Source organism: Lepidochelys kempii, chromosome 20 (genome assembly GCF_965140285.1).
Source record: "Lepidochelys kempii isolate rLepKem1 chromosome 20, rLepKem1.hap1, whole genome shotgun sequence".
NCBI classification, from domain to species: Eukaryota; Metazoa; Chordata; order Testudines; family Cheloniidae; genus Lepidochelys; species Lepidochelys kempii.
In genome coordinates, this window is record NC_136399.1 from 25,056,474 (window position 1) to 25,074,444 (window position 17,971).

The 17,971-nt window shown below is 53.4% G+C and overlaps 1 protein-coding gene across 17 annotated transcripts in view; it reads right to left on the minus strand.

Annotated features, from left to right (window-relative positions):
* Positions 1–17,971, minus strand: part of CACNA1A (calcium voltage-gated channel subunit alpha1 A) — a 194,538-nt gene that overhangs the window by 32,123 nt on the left and 144,444 nt on the right. For 13 of the 17 annotated variants that reach the window (XM_078849576.1, XM_078849570.1, XM_078849569.1 and 10 more), the window contains 9 exons: positions 17,644–17,808; positions 17,145–17,255; positions 15,539–15,622; positions 8,348–8,464; positions 7,567–7,632; positions 7,208–7,308; positions 6,626–6,776; positions 5,469–5,596; positions 2,925–3,021 (listed from right to left, as the gene is read on the minus strand). In XM_078849576.1, the coding sequence (XP_078705702.1) occupies positions 2,925–3,021; positions 5,469–5,596; positions 6,626–6,776; positions 7,208–7,308; positions 7,567–7,632; positions 8,348–8,464; positions 15,539–15,622; positions 17,145–17,255; positions 17,644–17,808 (1,020 nt within the window). Of the gene's footprint in view, positions 1–1,923; positions 2,021–2,149; positions 2,454–2,924; positions 3,022–5,468; positions 5,597–6,625; positions 6,777–7,207; positions 7,309–7,566; positions 7,633–8,347; positions 8,465–15,538; positions 15,623–17,144; positions 17,256–17,643; positions 17,809–17,971 lie in introns of those variants that run through there. The other 4 variants (XM_073319217.2, XM_078849581.1, XM_078849574.1 and 1 more) reach the window with 4 other exon arrangements.

Genomic DNA, 17,971 nt, shown 5'->3' on the forward strand with positions numbered 1-17,971 from the left:
TAGCAGCTGACAAGTTGTGCTCACTTGAGTTTTAGCCTATAGCCACCGATGCACCACTGCATTTGAATGTAGGGTTTGTACGTGTGGATGGGGCAACGCTTGAGTTATAACTCGAGTTCACTTAGCAGCTAAGACCTGGTGCACCCTCTCCTCAGCTTCCACCATTGCACTGCAGGAGCGTGCTGGATCTCCCACAATGCACTGTGGTCAGAAATACGGTGTCACTGGTTTAAAGAGATATTGTCAGGCAAAAAAAGCCAAACAAATCTGATATTTTGCAAACAAATTGCCCATCTAGCTTACAAATCACAATTAAGATGATCAAAACTGGAAAGAAACGAAGCATCTAATTTCCTTTCTACCACAGAGGATGTTTAGCTTCTCATACTTTGAAAGGGGAGGAAACCGAGGCACAGAGCCAAGACTAGCTTATGTTCACCCAGCGAATCTAAGACACTGCAAGGAACTGAACCAAGTTCTGCTGTACCCCACCATGTTGCCTGAATCACTAGGCACAGCTGCCTCCAAGAGTCAATTTCACTCCCAGGATCTAACCCTCAGCAGCAATGTTGGAAACTCTGCAGTGGGATCTTTGCATCCAAGCAAACAGCTTCCACTGGATCCCAGAGAAATGATGGGGAATGCCTACAGATGGGTAGACTGGGTGAAACCTAAGCATTGGCCAGATTTCCCAGTTCTCAGCACTCACACTGGACCCAGCTTGTCCAACGAGGCCCGAACTCAGCAGCTCACTCCTGGGTAGGCATCAGAATTGTTTGAAAATCTGGCTACTTACTTCCGTGCCTGAGCGCTCGTCTACCTGGGGCGATTTACCCGCGTAACTACACTGGTATATCTATACCGCGAGCAACACACCAGTGGAACTCCCAACTCTTATTCCTTAATCAGAGTGCCTTTGTCTGGTTTCTGTTGCTTGTTCAAAATAACCCAGAGAATGGCACTCTAATGTTGGAATTCGAGGTTCCACAAGGGGTGTTATACCACTGTGGCTATGCCAGTAAATGTCTCTGTGTGAACAGACTCTAAATTGGTGCTGAGCTCTTTTGAAAAGTCTGGCCTGTATGTTTATACAGCACCAAGCACAATGGTCCCCGATCTTGACTGTGCTGTCAATGAGATCCTCTGATGCTAATGAGAGCAACCCTTTAAAATTCACTGCCTTTACTGTTCCCTCCTACCCTAGGACTTGCAATCAGTCCTCTCTGATCATTCCATGAAAGGAATGGACCAGATACTCTGAGCCATGGTGCCGCTATCTCACCTGAATCGCCTTTCCTTCCCTGGCCTCCTATGAGATTCTCATCCCAGGCCTGACCTAAAGCACGACAAACTCAGTAGAAAGGCTCCCACTGACTTCAATGGGTTCTAGATCAGGCCCACAAGGGATTTCTGACCCCTGACATCTTCCCACTGTCCAGCTTTGAACTGGAACCTTTCAGTTTCCATCCACCTGTCTCCCACCCATTGAGGAAATCTTTAATGACTGAAAAGTGACAGGTCGATCAGAGCTGTATGGCTCATCCTACAGAGAAAGGTTCGACGGGTGGGGTGGGGGAATTCAACGTTTTAAAGCAATGTTTCTTCCACTGAATAAAAAAAGGTAGGGAAGAAGGAATCCTTAAAAAGGGGCTTGTAGAGAATTAACATGCACCTTGCACTTCAGTTCTTACCCACCCCAGCTGACTTGCCATAATGGAGTCTCTGAAACATGAAATGCTAACGGACTCAAACGGACACACCGTACTATTTAAGAGATTTGATCAAGGAAAAAAAAACACAAAGAAATGTATAAAAAGATATTGTATAGGCTGATTTTTTAAAAAAAATGTTTTGGTTAAAAAAAAAATAAAAAAAATTAAGTGAATTTGATTTGCATGTTTTTGTCTTTTTAATTTATTCTACCTTATAAGCAACCCGGGGTGGGCATTTCTTCCCTAACCCAAGGGGTGGAGACATATGCCTCAGCATCTCATACATATCCGTGAAAGTCATCCGGCCCCTGGTAGCGGAAAGAAAAAAAAAAGGCACGAAAAAATAGACAAGAGGGAGATGCAAAGAAGAAAAAAAATATTTTAAATCAATTTAAAAAGGACGGGAAAAAAATGGAAGAAAAAATGCAAAGATTACTTCGCTGCTTCTCAGCAGACAGAGTGAGAGCTCACACATCTTTCATTCCTATGTGTAACTAGACAGCTTCCGGGGTGGGGGGAAGGCAACAGTTGATTCAGCAAAGCACTTAAGCTCCCCATCGATCCACTGCCCAATGAAATCAATGGCAGTTTGTCCATTGCCTTCAGGGGGCACTGCGTTCTGCCCTTGCTTAAGAGAAACTGGAGTAGGCACATGCTTAAGTGATTTGCTGGGGTCCTGGAGTCCTTTAGGCAAAATTCCTCCTGGTGTTCTGGGAGGGAGGACTGCAGGATCGGGGCCACCTTTGTAGCGAAGAACAGGAAAGAGAGAGAGAGAGATTTAGCTTAGAGCACGCCTCTTTGCCAATGCTGGAGGGGGGGGTAAGGTGGTGGACGGGGGGAGGGGAAGGGAAGGGATAAATGGCAGAGGTGTCAATGCAGTTTCCGTCCTCCCCAGATGAAAAAACTCAATGTGCGAAGGGTGGTGGGGGTGTGTGTGTAGAGACACAGTGGTACAAATCCTCAGGGCCTAGCTTCAGCTGACAGCAAGCAGAAAGGGTTCAAAATCACCGATATGCTCCATGCGGTACTGGGCGGACGGCATCCTCGTATGCATTCTGTTTGCTAAGTAGGTGACTGGATTACTTCTTGAAAAGTGCAGGATACCGAGATGTGTGTGTATACATATATATATATATATGAAATATATATATTAAAGAAACCATAAGCAACATTCATTCCGTTGATGCTAGCAGGTTTTAGTGTAAGTCAAACCTTGCAAGCAACCCTATGAGGGCATTTCTTGCCTAAGCCCAGTGGGGGAGATATAACACGTAATAAACTGTACATATCCTTATAATGAATTCGGCCACTGCAAGAAGAATACAGGGGGTTAGTGCAGATGCTACTACAGGGTGAGAGAAACACACAAACTGTCATGTACACATAGATCACAGCAAGGCTGCCGGGAATGGGCGCCTAGGCCAGCTACAACAATAGTGCCTGGTTTTACCTTAGGGCTGGGGGTTTGGACACGCGTTCCTGGGGGCTCCAGCAGGAGCTGAAAGTGCTTGGCCTTTGCAGAGTAGAGGCCTGGTGTTAAAATTGCTACTACTGAGCAGCTGGCAGACCACAGCTGGCTACGATGTCCTGGGAGGTGCATCTGTTATTGGGGAAACTGAGGCATAGAGCTACAGGGTGGGGGAGAGTGACTTTTTCAAGGTCACACAGGGAGCCCTCAGCAGAATTGGCGACAGAACCCAAGAGTCCTGGCTCCCAGCCCCCTCTGCTCTAATCCACTAGACCCCACATCCCATCCCGAGCTGGGGACAGAACCAGGGCTCCAGACTCCCAGCTCTGTTTTCAGATCCATAGGCCTCTCCCAGGGCCTGATGCAAAGCCCAGTGAAGTCAATACAAAGGCTGCCATTGACTCCAGTGGGATTGGGATCAGGACCCGACATTTTGCTTTCTTTTTACTGGGGGAGGGGTGTCACTCATATGCAAAGGAACCTCGTGCCAAGGCGGGGGCAGGGTTGTGTCTACCCCCCAGTGGCACGAGATAGGACTCGGGGGGCCGGTTGGGAGCTCCTCCTGCTGGGCTTGGCAGGGTCTGCCAGGTAGGGTTGGCAGCGTAGACAAACACGTTAAACCTGGAAACAACGGGAGTTTACTAGAAACGGAACAGGGCACAGGGACGACGTGGGACAGCACGATGCCTGGGGTGGCGGCCCCCCAGCACAGAACCAAACACAACGCGCCAGGAATCCTCCGCGGGAGCAGGCTGGCCCCGCTCCAGTGCCTCAATGGTGCAGCACCAGCCCAGCCCCAACACAGTTCCCGGCTCCAGAGGATACACAGGGGCAGAGGAGTCATAATGTCACAGAGCCGGGGTGGGACTACGTCCCCTAGCGGCCTGTGTCTAGCTAGTGGCGTCTCCCTGGCGGCGCTGATTGTGTCATCTAGCCCTGAGTGCGTGGTGTCTCTGAATAGCATATGGGGACTCATCAGGGCGTGGGAGGAAAACAGCCCTGTGTTTTCCATCCAGCCTCTCTTCTGCAAGCTGTTACCCACTTCACAATGTGCATTAATAATGGGACAGCCCGGGGCACCACGGGACATCCCCAGGACGTGGCAGGGACACCCCCAGGGCCCTTCGATTGGCTTGGGAAAGGGGGAGGGTTGGAGAGAATCCAGCTGCAAAAACCTAAAATTGAAAAAGGAAACATTAAACAGCAACAAGATCCAAGAGCCTGCGTTTGCAGGGCCCCGTGGGGGACACAGACCCAGCCCAGGAGGGTTGGACGGGCTTTGGGGTCCGCTCTCACTAGCGTACAGCTGGGTTAGTGCTCAGTGGGAACTGGTCCTGTCTTCCCCGAATCCTGGAGAGACTACGTGGGAGGGATTTGCTCTAATCTCTGCACCAGCTGAGCTGTGGAAGCCCTGCCAGCACACCGGAGCAGCACCTGCCCCGGAGAGTTGGCATTCAGCGATGAGAGAGGCCTCCATGTGTCGCCCCTCCTGGCAACCGGAGGAACACAGCCCCCTGCCTGCAGGCCAGAGGACATGATGATCTGTCAGGGGATGGAAGGAGGCAGCCGGGCAGATAACTTACTGTTGTGTGTGACTAACAAGGGCTGCTTCTAGGAGCTTTGTCCATCTTTGTCCAGGAACTAACCAAAGGCAGCAGCTGCCCAGCAAACCAGGGTATTGACTAGGATCCAACCCCTTCCCCCCTACAGTGCAAAGGGGTCTCGGCTCAGGAGACCCTGGCTAATGGCTCCTTCCCATGGTGCTTGGACCCCAGGGTGCCCTGCACCCCCTTCCCAAAGCCCTGGAAACTTCCAGGTGGGCCTGGAAACTTCAGACCCTACAAGAACCCAGGAATCCGAGCCGATGTCTGCACTGGATTGTCCAGAGCAGGCCATCTAGCTCAGTATCCCCATGGCACTGAATCAGATCCAAGGCCCACCAAGCCAAGTAACTGCTCATCCCTGGAATAGTGGATTAGAGCAAGGGCATCTAGGTCCAGTATCCACTCCTCGTCCCAAGATGGGCATGGAATCCAGGAGTCCTGACACCCAGCCCCAGCCAGGCTCTGACAGCTAGACCCCACTCCTCCTTGCCCTGGTTCTTTCTGCTCCTCACCCCCCTTTCCCCAGCCCTCGACAGTCAGTTCTCTGCTGATCAAGGAGGCTCATCTCGGCTCCCCCGGAGACATGGACAAATCCGAGCCCTCCAATATTCCCCTCGAAGGAGGGAGGGGAGCCCTGGCTGCTGGGCGGGGGCAGGAGGTGCGGGATGAGGGTGAGGTCCTTACCAAGCAGCGGGGTCGTACTCTGCCCACACACGCACGTACTCGTCCAGATGGTGGGGCCCCAGGATGGAGGAGTCTCGGGTCAGGTACTCAAAGTTGTCCATGATGACGGCCACAAACAGGTTCAGCATCTGCAGTGGGTTGGGGCGCGGAGACAGAGGCGTATTGGACAAGTAGTCTAGTGCAGACAAGACCCCAGGGGTCAAATCCCGCAGTCCTTGCCATGGGCTGGGCTCTGGGCACTCCAGCGCCTCCTCTGTCCATGTGTCTCTCGCTCATGTTTTTGGTCCTTCTCCCACTCCCCAACTTCCCTTTACGCATTCCGCGATGCACACACCCGTCATCATACACACGCCAAGACACACAGAGGCACGCCAACAAGTGCATCCATGTACACATGCATCAACACATACCAAAATGAATGCACAACCGGCATAAACGTGCAACACACACACACTTCCCACATACACACACCACATCCGTGCATTGCATACATGCAACTCACAAACCATCACAGGCCAATGTGCACATGTGTGTACTCACACAGCACACGCACACGTGTACACTCGCCAATGTGTACCCACAGGTACCCACACATCACACACACGTGTACACACGCCAATGTGTACCCACAGGTACCCACCCATCACACACACGTGTACACACGCCAATGTGTACCCACAGGTACCCACAGATCACACACACGTGTACACACGCCAATGTGTACCCACAGGTACCCACAGATCACACACACGTGTACACACGCCAATGTGTACCCACAGGTACCCACCCATCACACACACGTGTACACACATACCAATGTGCGTACACATACTCACACATCTGCTAACATGCAAACCCCCCTATACAAGTCACCACACACAACTCGTGCACGCACAGATACACTTGTCAACACAACTGACTCTGGTGCACACAGAGCACAGATTCTCGCCAAGGTGCACATACCTATGAATAGCTCCGACACGCGGCTTTCACACTTGCCAACCCGCACGCACATACACACCTGTCAACGCACACCCAGCTCACACATGCCGCACGTACGCCGCACGCCTGGCCCCACACACGTCAGCACACTCCCAACTCACGCAGCGCACGCGCACCCCTGTGGCTGCTGCCGGCCCGGCTCCCCGCAGACTCACCAGGAAGGAGCAGAAGAAAATGAAGGAGACAAAATAAAAATAGGCGAACTCGTTGCCACACTCATGCTCCTTGATCCCCGAGTTCTCGTCGCAGGGCTTCCCGCTCAGACACGACAGCATGATCTCGTGCCACGCCTCGCCGGTGGCACTCCTGCAGCCGCACAGAGGGGAGAGGGGAAGTGCATTGGGAAGGCAGGGCAGGGCTGGGGGAGCAAACCAGGCAGCTCTGTCCCAGTCCCCTCAGGCACCTGGGTGCCATTAATGATGCTTTGCACTTCTACAGCATCATTCAGCCCCGAGCACTTACAGGGATGGGGCTCACAGTTTATACTCGGATCCCTCACCTGGCACTGAGATGCAGCCACCTCTGGGGCGAAGTGCGGGGGCTGTTTATACTGGGATTCCTTGCCTGGCGCTGAGGTGCAGCCAGCTCTGGGGTGGGGCTTGGGGGGGCTGATTAACAGCCGGACAACCCACTGCATTAGAGCAAGGTATACAAGGAGGTCAGTTTCCTTGCAGTTGCAGTGGGGATGGGACACGGATCTCTGCTCAGTCCAGCTTCTGCCCGGGGCAGGGTCTCACCTGAACAGAAGCATGAGGGCCTGGAAGAAAGTGCGGAAGTTGTTGTGCTCTGTGATAGCCGAGTCCTCCTCTTCGTCTTCGATGCCAATGTTACCGAACACCTGCAAAGGCAGAGGGCCCTCAGACAGCAATGGGGATGGGGCCTCATCTCTCTCCTGCAGACAGCCAGCTCCAGCACCCAGGTACAGCATGACATGCCGGGCCTGGAGCCCGGCACAGTCCTAACCCCCATGTGTGTGCGGAGGAGTCACTCCCAATCCAAGGCACTAGTGCTCAGATTCCCACGCCCGGTCTCCGCACTGCAAAACGGCCTGTGACAGTGTGTCCCGTCCCCCCGAGCTGGCCTGCCTGACACTCACCTGCATGCCGATGATGGCGTAGATGAAGAAGAGCATGGCAATCAGCAGACAGACATAGGGAAGGGCCTAGGGAGAGAAGCAGAGCAGGGCACGTCACTCGCAGGGGGCTTTAAACCTTGCGCCCTGCCAGGCAAATAGCGTCCCCCTGTACTGGGCCACGGCAGCTTCTCCATTCAATGCAGCAAAATCCAGCTCACACCCCACATCTGTACCATTGGCTGGCTCGCAGGGAGAGCACGCTGGGAGCTTCTCTCCTCGCCCGTGTCTCCTCCAGCACTCAGCACCTCAAAGGCACCGACGGGGAATGCCACTACAACACCAACCCAATCCACAGCCAACTGAACCCAGAGCAAAGGCTGCCATTGCTTCACCAGGCACCCGCTCAGGGCCAGGGGAGTCAGTGACTGAGGTGGGCATAGCACCTGGATGCCACCCTGCTGAGACACTCTGAGATAGAGAGAGAGAGGGAGAGAGAGAGAGAGGGTGTATGGGGGTAGATAGATGTGTATGGGGACGGACAGATGGAAGGGTGTGTATGGGACGGCTGGATAGACAGAGTACAAGTGGATGGATGGGTCTATGTGGGGACAGACAGAAAGAGATAGCTAGAGGGGTCTGTATAGGGACAAACAGACAGATATGGAATCAATACATCTTCAGAGCCAAGGTCCAGCCCGCATACGCTAAACCTTGGATCAGTCATTCTAAGAGTCAGTCGCTGGGTTCCTGGCCCCCTGGCCCAACCCCTCCCCCCGTCCCCTCCCTCCCCGTCCCCAGTCACCTTGAAGGACTGGACGAAGGTCCACAGCAGGATGCGGATGGTGTAGCCCTGGCGAAGGAGCTTGATGAGGCGGGTAGCACGGAAGAGCCGCAGGAAGCTCAGGTTGATGAAGTTGTTCTGAGGGGATGAAAGGAAGGAGAGGTGAGCGCTACCTGCGGGCGCAAGAGGGGAGATCCCCACCCCCAGGGGAGACTGCCCTGGACGTGTGCCTGCATCCACGCAGCACCGCAGGGCAGGGCAATAACCCAGGGAAACATCATCTCAATGCAGATGATTAACCCACCAACTCACGACTAAAACGAAATCCACGGAGAACTCAATAAAGTAGTAATAAAATAATAACAACACCATCAATTGTGATCATTATTAGCAATCAACAGCAACTGTTGATAACAACCAATAATAATTATTATTATTCACAATGCTATTAATTAATACCTAATGATAAATAGCAGCAATGCACAATAATATTAATAAACAATAGATAATAAATGATTATAATACATAATGCTATTAATAACTGCTATAAGAGAAATAAATAATGAATAGTATTATTAAACCAATGATATAACCAATAATACTATTGATAAATAATAAATGATATTGCAATGCATATTGATAAAGAATAGTAACAGAACACACCGTACTATTAATATAAACAATACCCAATAGTGATCATTATAATACATAATAAATAAAATAAATAGAATGATTATAATGCATTGGATACTATTAAGAATAAAATGAATATTAATGAATTAATAGTGCTGTTAATAATTTAATAAAAATAGATGATAAATAATATGAATACAAATAATGATAATCAACCAGGACAATGAATGATAACACCATTAACAAATCACAGCATGAAAGCCACCCAGCAATCTCCATCCACCAGCCATCCCTGAAAAAGGGGAAAGGAACATAAAGGAAACTAACAAGCTGGGCTCATCCAATGGGGAACTCAATGGCTGTTCGTTAATATCAGGGTTATACTGTAACTATCCCAACAACCAAATGCACTGATATTTTCTGACACAAGCAGGCAGAGCATTGTGGGGTCACATCGCACGTGTACTGTGCACACACAACCAGAGAGAATTGAAGCAGGATAAGTGCCGGGGGAGGGGAAGGTGTCTGGGGACTTGCAACATGTTACAGATCGTATGTGATGATTGGGACCTCAAATGCATCTGTCTCTGTGCACCCAACAGCCACGCCGGGATGCTCCCTGGAATGACTTCTTGAGGCTGGCTGCGGGGGCTCAGCCTACAAGCACGGACGACATTCAGTGGGGTTTTGCTCCAAGGGATGGGGAGGGGAGGGCCAAGAGGCTGGGAGGCGCCACTCGTCCTGTTGGTTTCACGAAGATGCATTTTGGACCCCTCTCCCCCGGGAGGGGATGGCACGTGGCTTCTGGGACTGGGCCGAGCAGTGCGAAGCCTGTGGTAGGCTCTGGAGTTCCCATAGTGCACTGGCTGCTGGAGCTGGGCAATGCGGCCTGGCTCGTTGGGCTGGAATTCCAGTTAACCGGTGGCATAGGCTGCATGACGCAGCTCCTAGGTTAACCTCAGACCAACAACCTTTGCACCCTTGAGGTCACCCCGTCTTTTCTAAGAGACAAACTCGCTCATGGTACGTGGACTCTGTTCTGGCTGAGATCTGGGGTCTGGTCTGGCAGATCCATTGCAGACCAGGAGTCAGCTGTGAAGTTCTGACCTCGAGCCCAAGGACTCCCCTTCCCTCTGCCAATCAATGCACAAGTCAGCAGTGCGGCTAGGATCCCAGCTCCTCAGGCACAGCACCGATCCAGGGTTCTAATCCCACCCTGGAAATTAAAGGCCTTGGCTCCTACACCCATTGCTGTGTTTCCAGCCTGGATCAGTCTGATCCCTTCTCTCCACATTCAGAGGGGGGGAGGGACAAATGGAGCAGTGGGGCTGTACTGGGTGACCCCCTGGCTTCAGTGGAAGGGGAAGGTACTCAGATACACGAAGTGTCCAGGGGCCTTGCCTTGGTGCTGCCTAATGGGGAATTCTCCCCAGCAGCCAAGAGCGCGGGTGGACTCCCTCGCTGCGGTCTGTGGGAAGCCCTGCCGGGCAAGAAGAAACCCCTTTGTTTCCAGGGAGCAGCTGTGTAGCTGCACAACACTCACCACAGGACATGTGCAACCGCACAGCAGACATCACAAGACGTATGTGGCCACACAACATGCACCATGACTCATGTACAGTCGCACAACACATGCCACGGGACCCTTGTGTCATCTCAGGACCCAGGCTGTGTGATCCTTGTGCAACAGCCAAACGTGCCAGAAAAAGCTTGTGCAATCGCACAACGTGAGCCACAAGGCTTGTGCCGCCACATAACATGCACGACCAGGGCTCCGTACCCAACAAACACCCCACGTGACTCTCACCATTGCACAGAACAGGCCACGTGACTCATACAGAACATAGCCCAGAGACCCTTGAGTAGTTACACAATGCACAGCAGGGAACTTCTGTGTAATTAACACCAGGTCCAAGGGCCTGGCTGTATAATTACACAACAGATACCGTGGAGCTGTTGTGTAACTACACAATATACAACATAGGCCAATGCACCAATCCATGGTTCCCTGTATGTGGGAATTTCTCTCCAGTCCGTTCCCCCCACCCCTGGACATGGGGAGGTCTGCCTGCTCCCTTCCCTAGAGAAGCTGCCCTGGTGTGTGTTCCCAGAAGCTGTGAGCCATCCCTCCAAGGAGTGAGTGTAACATACGGACTCTGGGGACGGGGAGAGCATGCGTCAGCACCCTCTGGGGGCGGCGGCTCCGATTTAACAGCCTCCCAAACCAACTGAGAAATCAAACAGTGAGGCTCATGCGGGAGCACGGAAGAAAAAGGCCCCCCACCTCTGCAGAGAGAGAGAGAGAGAGAGAGAAACGGGGTCGGGGGGAATGGAGTAGGGAGGGGATCTTCCATCGTCCCACCCAGGCAGCTCTTCCAGTATTCTCAGCTCCTTTCTGCCCTCCTCTCCATGCCTTTGCCCCGTTCTCCCCTCTCTTGGATCTTATGTCTGAATGAAGCTACAGGGTCCCTCCACTTCAGCCCTTGTGCCCTACCCCCTTTGGTTAATCCCAGAGGACGCAAGGCAGAGTTGCTGACCTGGTTTCAAGCTTGCCCTGGATGCTTCCCTCTGGTAGGGCTCAGTCCAGGTCCTGCTGGGATGGGGGGAGGGATCTGTGTCACCCATGGCAAAGATGGCAGCCCCATGCAGTCCCCTCGGCAGAGAGGGGCCTGGGGAGGAGAGAGCAGTGGGGAACAGCAGCAGAAGGGCATGGAGGGAGGGAGAGCATGAGGGGTCTGGAGGCTGGGGAGGGAAACACCTAACAAGGGAAGCGGGCAGCGTGTGCGCGCACGGATCTGCCTGTGAATGTGTGCGAGGTGCGTGGACAGGCAGCAGGGCCTGAACGGGGATGGGTCGGGGGAATAAGTGTGTGTGGGATGTGTGTACACGCCTGGGGGAGGTGTCCACGTGCGATGGATGTGTGTATAGGAGGCCATTTCCTGTGCACATGTGGGGCCCAGACAGGTATATGCCCTTCTTTGCTCCTTTCTGGTTTCCATCTCCCCTGCCGATCCTGCATTGCCTCTCAACCAACAGCGAGGCGGGGAGTGGTCCCTGCAGGTGTCAGCTGCTCTCCAGTGAGGCAGCCTTGCCCTCTTGGTTCCTTCTTCCCTCCAGTGTGCTCGTGATCCCAGCCCCCAACCCTCAGAGGGTCAGCGCCGGGTCCCTGAGAGTCCTCAGCTAGCTGTAGATCTGAGCCAATACCTTGTGCAGAGGGAGAGGTTATAAGCCTGGGGACCTGCTGTCCCCACTCTGTGCACCCACTGGATCCCTCTATCTGGACATCCACCCGTCCACCTGGGGTCTATCCCTTGGTCCACCCACATCTCTACCTAAGGATCTCTCCGTCTCCCTGAGAATCCAGCCAACCCTTTCTCAGGAGATCAACCCCTGGATCTGGGGAATCTCTCGCCCTCCGACTCAGAGCCAGCCCCCAGTTTGTAACACTGTATCACTCAGCCTACACTAGGCCCTTTGAAGAGAAAGGCACAAGTGCAGAGACTTTTTCTTTTTTGCTGCTTTGTTTCAAAGGGACGTACATCTGGAGGAAAGAAGGGAGAGAGAGCGAGAGAGAGAGGAAGGAAGAAAAGAGAGCAGGTAGCCAGCTAGCTGCAGGCAGCTCCCGTGCAGTAACTTATGCAATGCAGAGATGAGAGAGCGCTCTTAGGCAATGCGTTTAGGCTTCAGAAAGATATTAAACCAACCGGATTCTAGATGTAGATGTTGAGATGAATAGGAGGAGAGGAGTTGGGGGCAGAGGGAGAGATTTGAGGGGGTTGTTTAGTGTCACAGGTTGATTGGCAACCAGCGTAATACACAGAGATGGAGCGACAGATTGGGGACGGGGTGTTTTGTCGTGGGGGTGGGGGTGGGAGGCGGAAGAAGTTCAGAAATATTAGTTGGCATGGATACACAGACCGATTCATAGATGGACACATGGATTTTTCATAGTGCATTTTGATTGGATGACATTTTCAGAGGGTGTCACCCCAAAATAGCACAGTATAAAGAGACAGCATGGAAGGAAGGTAAGACAAGAGAGACAGGCATTATAGAGAGCACACAGCATGAGGCAGGAGACTCCCAGCCCACCCGCACAGGGCAGTGCCAGCACCCAACCCCACTCCTCTGCCTGCTGAGGGGCCGCTCTGATGCAGGGGAGCGAAGGGCAGGGGCTCCCCCCGGTGCTTGGGACCATGCCCTCTGGCGCAGGCCCAAGCATCCAGTCTCCATGGCTTTGCCACCTCAGGCCGAGGTCTTCATCCTCACGGCTCCTCCCTCCCTCGACTCTGGGAGATGGGTCAGGAAACTGAGGCACAGAGAGGGGAAGAGATGCCCCCAAGATCAAACAGCAAGTCAGTGGCAGAGCTGGGACGAGAACCCAGGAGTCCTAGTTCCCAGCCCTGTGCTGCAGGTACTAGCCTCTTCTGCCTTCTCTGGGGCTATCAGCCCTCTGTGTACGGTTCCACTGGGCTGGAGGGTTTCCAGAGGCCAACAGGTTCTAGGTTATTTCTGAAGGAAGGGCCCGTGGGTCATGTTCCCTGTCTCCCCCAGCCCTCCAGAGTTTGCCCTGCCGCAGAGCTCTCCTGCCAGTTCAGGTCTATTGCGTTTGCATGGTACGAGCCATCGAGGGCAAGAGCAGGTAGAGAAGGCAAAGTTGTGCAACGGGCCAGCCCCTGACATAGGCATCACCCCTGGCATGCAATGGCCTGGCAGGGCAAGGAGGGGCCTTCGAAAGGAACTTGTGTGCTGAGCTGGATTGGCAAAGGTCCACCCACCAGCAAACCCCACACCTTGCTGCCAGGTGCTGGCCCCTCGTTCTGCCTGCCTCTGGGATCCCATTGGATGCCTTGAGCAATGCCAGCCCCCGCCTATCCCCAGACCCACAGACCAGGAGAACCTAAACCTCACAAGTGCCAGGAAGCAAAGACCCCATTTTGGTAGAGACGAGTGCGAGGGCAGGCTATGTGGCGGTTGGATATGGGTGGGCAGACAGGTGTGTGAAACGCCAAGGGGAGTGGCTTACACTCCTTTTGCACACCCACTGACTAGTGTGTTTTGCAAACTCGGGGTTGGAAGGCAGCTCTCGGAAGATAGTAAGACCCTTTAGAGCAGCTTCACTGAGATCAGTATCTGGGTCTCTGTCACCAGGGGATCCCAGGAGGGATAGGCCTTGCCTGGGGTCGGAGTCAGGACACCTGAGTTCTATTCCCAGTGCTGGGGGTGTGGCCTAGTGTTTACAGCAGGAAGGAAGAGAGGTTTAGGACACCTGGGTTCCCAGCCACTGGGTGGGAGTGTGTCATAGTGGTTACAGGAGGAGACTGGGAGGGAGGTCTTCTGGGTATTATTCCCAGCTCTGCCATTGGCTCTCTCTGTGACCTTGGGTGACTCACTGCCCTGCTCTGTGCCTCAGTTTCCTCATCTGTAAAATGAGGGATAATTATACAGACCCCATCCTGGAGGATTAATTAACACTGGGGGAAGGGCTCTCCAGGCGCTAGTTGGTGGCAGAGATGGAGGAGACCTGCTAGATCATTCAGTTCGTCTCCTCAATCCACCCAGGGCTGCTTCCTGCAGCTCTATACCAGGGCTAGTGCCAGTTAGATCACAGGCATTGCCCCTGCTCCTGTACCCTGCTGCCACCCACCCGCTACACTGCACTGAATTGCAGATTTCCCTCAAGTTTGCCCAAGGTATTTTCTCCATGACGTTCACTCCACAAACAGGATGATCCCCAGTCACGCCGGGAGAGGTTCCCTTGCCCACTGCCCTGAGTTTGGGCTGGCTGAATTCTCTCCAGGTGGGATTTGAACTCCACCATTGGCGGCTACCAAGGGGTGAGGGCCTGAGTAGCAGGCTTTCTGCAGAGGGCGATGGCCCAGTTCAAATCCAACTGTCAGTAATGTGTGCGCGCCTGTGTGTGTGTTTCAGGGACTGTTCCCCTGCCTCCTGGGGAACATCCCAGGGCTGCTTTCAGTTTTCTCTGTCTCTGCCTTCCAGGGGCCAGGCTCTGCTCTCAGCTTCACCTGTGCAAATTTGGCATCACTCCAATGAACACTGAAAAGTGACTCTGGATTTATGCCGGCATACTGACGCCCAGTTAAGTGACTCCGGATTTATGTCGGCATGCCCACCCCTAGTGGAGTGACTCCGGATTTATGCCGGTATGCCCACCCCCAGTGGAGTGACTGGGGATATGGCGTGTGAGATCAGAACCTGGCCCTCACTGAATCCCTTTCAGGTGGGTAGGAATGCCCAGCTGGGTTTGGTTTTGACTCCATCTGCCTTGGCTTGGTCCCTCAGCACTTGGGGTTGTCCCCAGAACAAGAATTCTTGGGCCTCCTCATATAGAAACTGCATGGCTCTCTTCTCCTCTGGCTATCTCGGATGACATTGAATGTGGCTGCAACCCAGCTGTCTCCCTTGCCCGGCATCTGTCCTTCCTTGGGGTCAGGCACAATGGGGTAAAAGCTCATACTGTAGTTCTCATGTCTTGCTCCCTGTGGTGCCCCCCTCTGGCGAGCGTCCCCCTCTGCTTAAGCTAAGGCCATAAGAGAGGAGACGGTGTTTCGAACTTACCCCAAACTCTGTCACTAAGATGTCTGTGATGCTACCCAGAACTGTGACAAAATCAAAGATATTCCAGGCATCACGGAAATAATTCTATAAAGAAAAACAAAAACAAAGGACGAAAAGGAACAGCAACACGGCAGCAAACATTCAACGACATTCACGACGGAAGCAACAGCAACGAGAACAGAGAGTCACCCCCCAACCCCAGCCCCATTTCCTCCCTGCCCCCAGTGCCCTGACGCCGGGAGAGCCCAGGTTACCTTTTCGGTGAGCTCCAATGGATCTGGCAGGCAAGAGGGGAGGGGGTCGAAAGGGTTAATTTAAAGGAGTGGTGGGGGTATTTCTTGGCACCTTGAAATGATCCTGGGGTGGCTGGTGTGACTGGGGCCTGATGCTGATCTCAGTTACCCTGCTGTGTCATTGGTGTAAGGGCCAGACCAAAACTCCACTGAGATCATTGGGAACCTCTCCACTGATTTAAAGGGGCTCTGGATCAGGACCCCACCCATGAGGAAAATCAAACCCAGGATCTCTGGCCCCCAGCATCAACCAGCTAAACCAAGAGGGCCCCCCCTTCCCCTCCAAAACTTTGGAAAGGTGCCCCCACCCTCGGCCCAATAGGAATGGACAGTTAGATGGACATTTAAAATGAAAGAATAAAACACACAGGACCAGAATATGTTACTGTTGCTGGGATCTTCCCATCCAAGGGACAGAAATGTGTCCTTGGCTGAATTCCCCGAGCAGGAGAAGAAATCACAGCCCTCTCCCACCCCACCAGAGCCACCAGTTCCCGAGCTGTCCATAGCTCTGTGGAGCAAGCCACCAATTGAGAAATGAACCCAGCACGGCAAACACAAGGAATCATGAGAAAACAGCCCAGTTAAAATAAGGGAATGGGGCAGGATCAAAAATCAGCCACATTTTCTGCGGGAGATTCATTCTCTCTCTTCCTTTCTCCATCTGTCAGCGTCTGCTCTCCCTGCCAGACCAGCCTGTGCTGCTCCTCAAATCCAGCCTCTTAACCTCCCTGAGCGCCCCTCTTACTGGCTTGGCTCCTTCCTGAACGGAAGCCCAGATCCCTCGTGCAGGATGGAGTAGGTTCCTTGCCCTGAGCACCTGCACCAATGGTGGGAGCCTCAAACCCCCAGGGAGCTTCAGCGAGCCATGAATGGAGTTTGGACTCCTTCATGTTTCTTGGGGAGACGATGCTAATGGACCTTACTGGTGGGACATTTCTCTTGTAGCCCCTCTTTATTTTGCTCCCCTTAATCCTCATTATAGTTCCCTGAACCACCCAGAACAACCTACCCCATTCCCTGAGCTGGGGTCAGCTTACAAAGTGCTTGGAGATGCCTTCAACAATCTCCTCTTAGTTGCCAGTTGCCACCATCCCCAATCACTTGGTGGAAAGGTGTTCTGACACTTGCCTACAGGATGTGGGGGGCGGGGGAAGACTGTTAAATCCCCGTCTGGTAAAGGGGTGAGGGCGGGGCATGGGGTTGGAAGAACATGTGGGGAATCCCCTCCTGCTGAAGGAGCTGGGTTCTGTCTTTTATTTCCACGGTAACACCCCATGCTCCCTAGCGGAATTGGCTGTGGAGATACTTACCAGCACTCCAAAGGCCATGATCTTCAGCAGACACTCCAGGGAAAATAATGAAGTGAAGACGTGGTTGAACATCTTTAGCACGTCCTCATAAGCAGTTGAGGCCTTATCGAACTAAAGGCAAGAGAAGAGAGAGCAAAAAATCAGCCCCACAGGACAGGACAGGTCCCCAGGCCACAGATCAGCCCCACGGGACGGGCCAGGTCCCCAGGCCACAGATCAGCCCCACGGGATGGGCTGTGTCCCCAGGCCACAGATCAGCCCCACGGGATGGGCCGGGTCCCCAGGCCACAGATCAGCCCCACGGGATGGGCCGGGTCCCCAGGCCACAGATCAGCCCCACGGGATGGGCCGGGTCCCCAGATCAGCCCCACGGGATCGGGGGGATGGGGGACATGCCGGCTATGCAGGAGGGGCCTGTGTTTGCTCCGCCAGGCTCGGTACAGCATAGCATCTCACACCCTGGTCAATACTGCCCCAGTCCCACAAGGGGGTCGCTCACCTTCATCATTAAGACAATGGTGTTGAGGGCGATCATGGCCATGATGGTGTACTCAAAGGGCGGCGACACCACGAACTGCCACATGCGGTACTGAAAGCTCTGCTTGTTCTGAGGCATGTGCCGGGTCAGGGGCTTGGCACTGATGGCAAAGTCGATGCAGGCTCTCTGCGGAGAGGACAGACACAGCCGCTAGGGTGGGAAGGGCTCCTGGCCACCGGCGTCAGGATGGGCGCAGGGGGAAGAGGATACAGGGGCAGTCCAGGCCGAGAGACTCTGAACTGGCTTAACCCCATCCGCGAAGGACAGCTCGACCGGCTGCCCTGGTCTA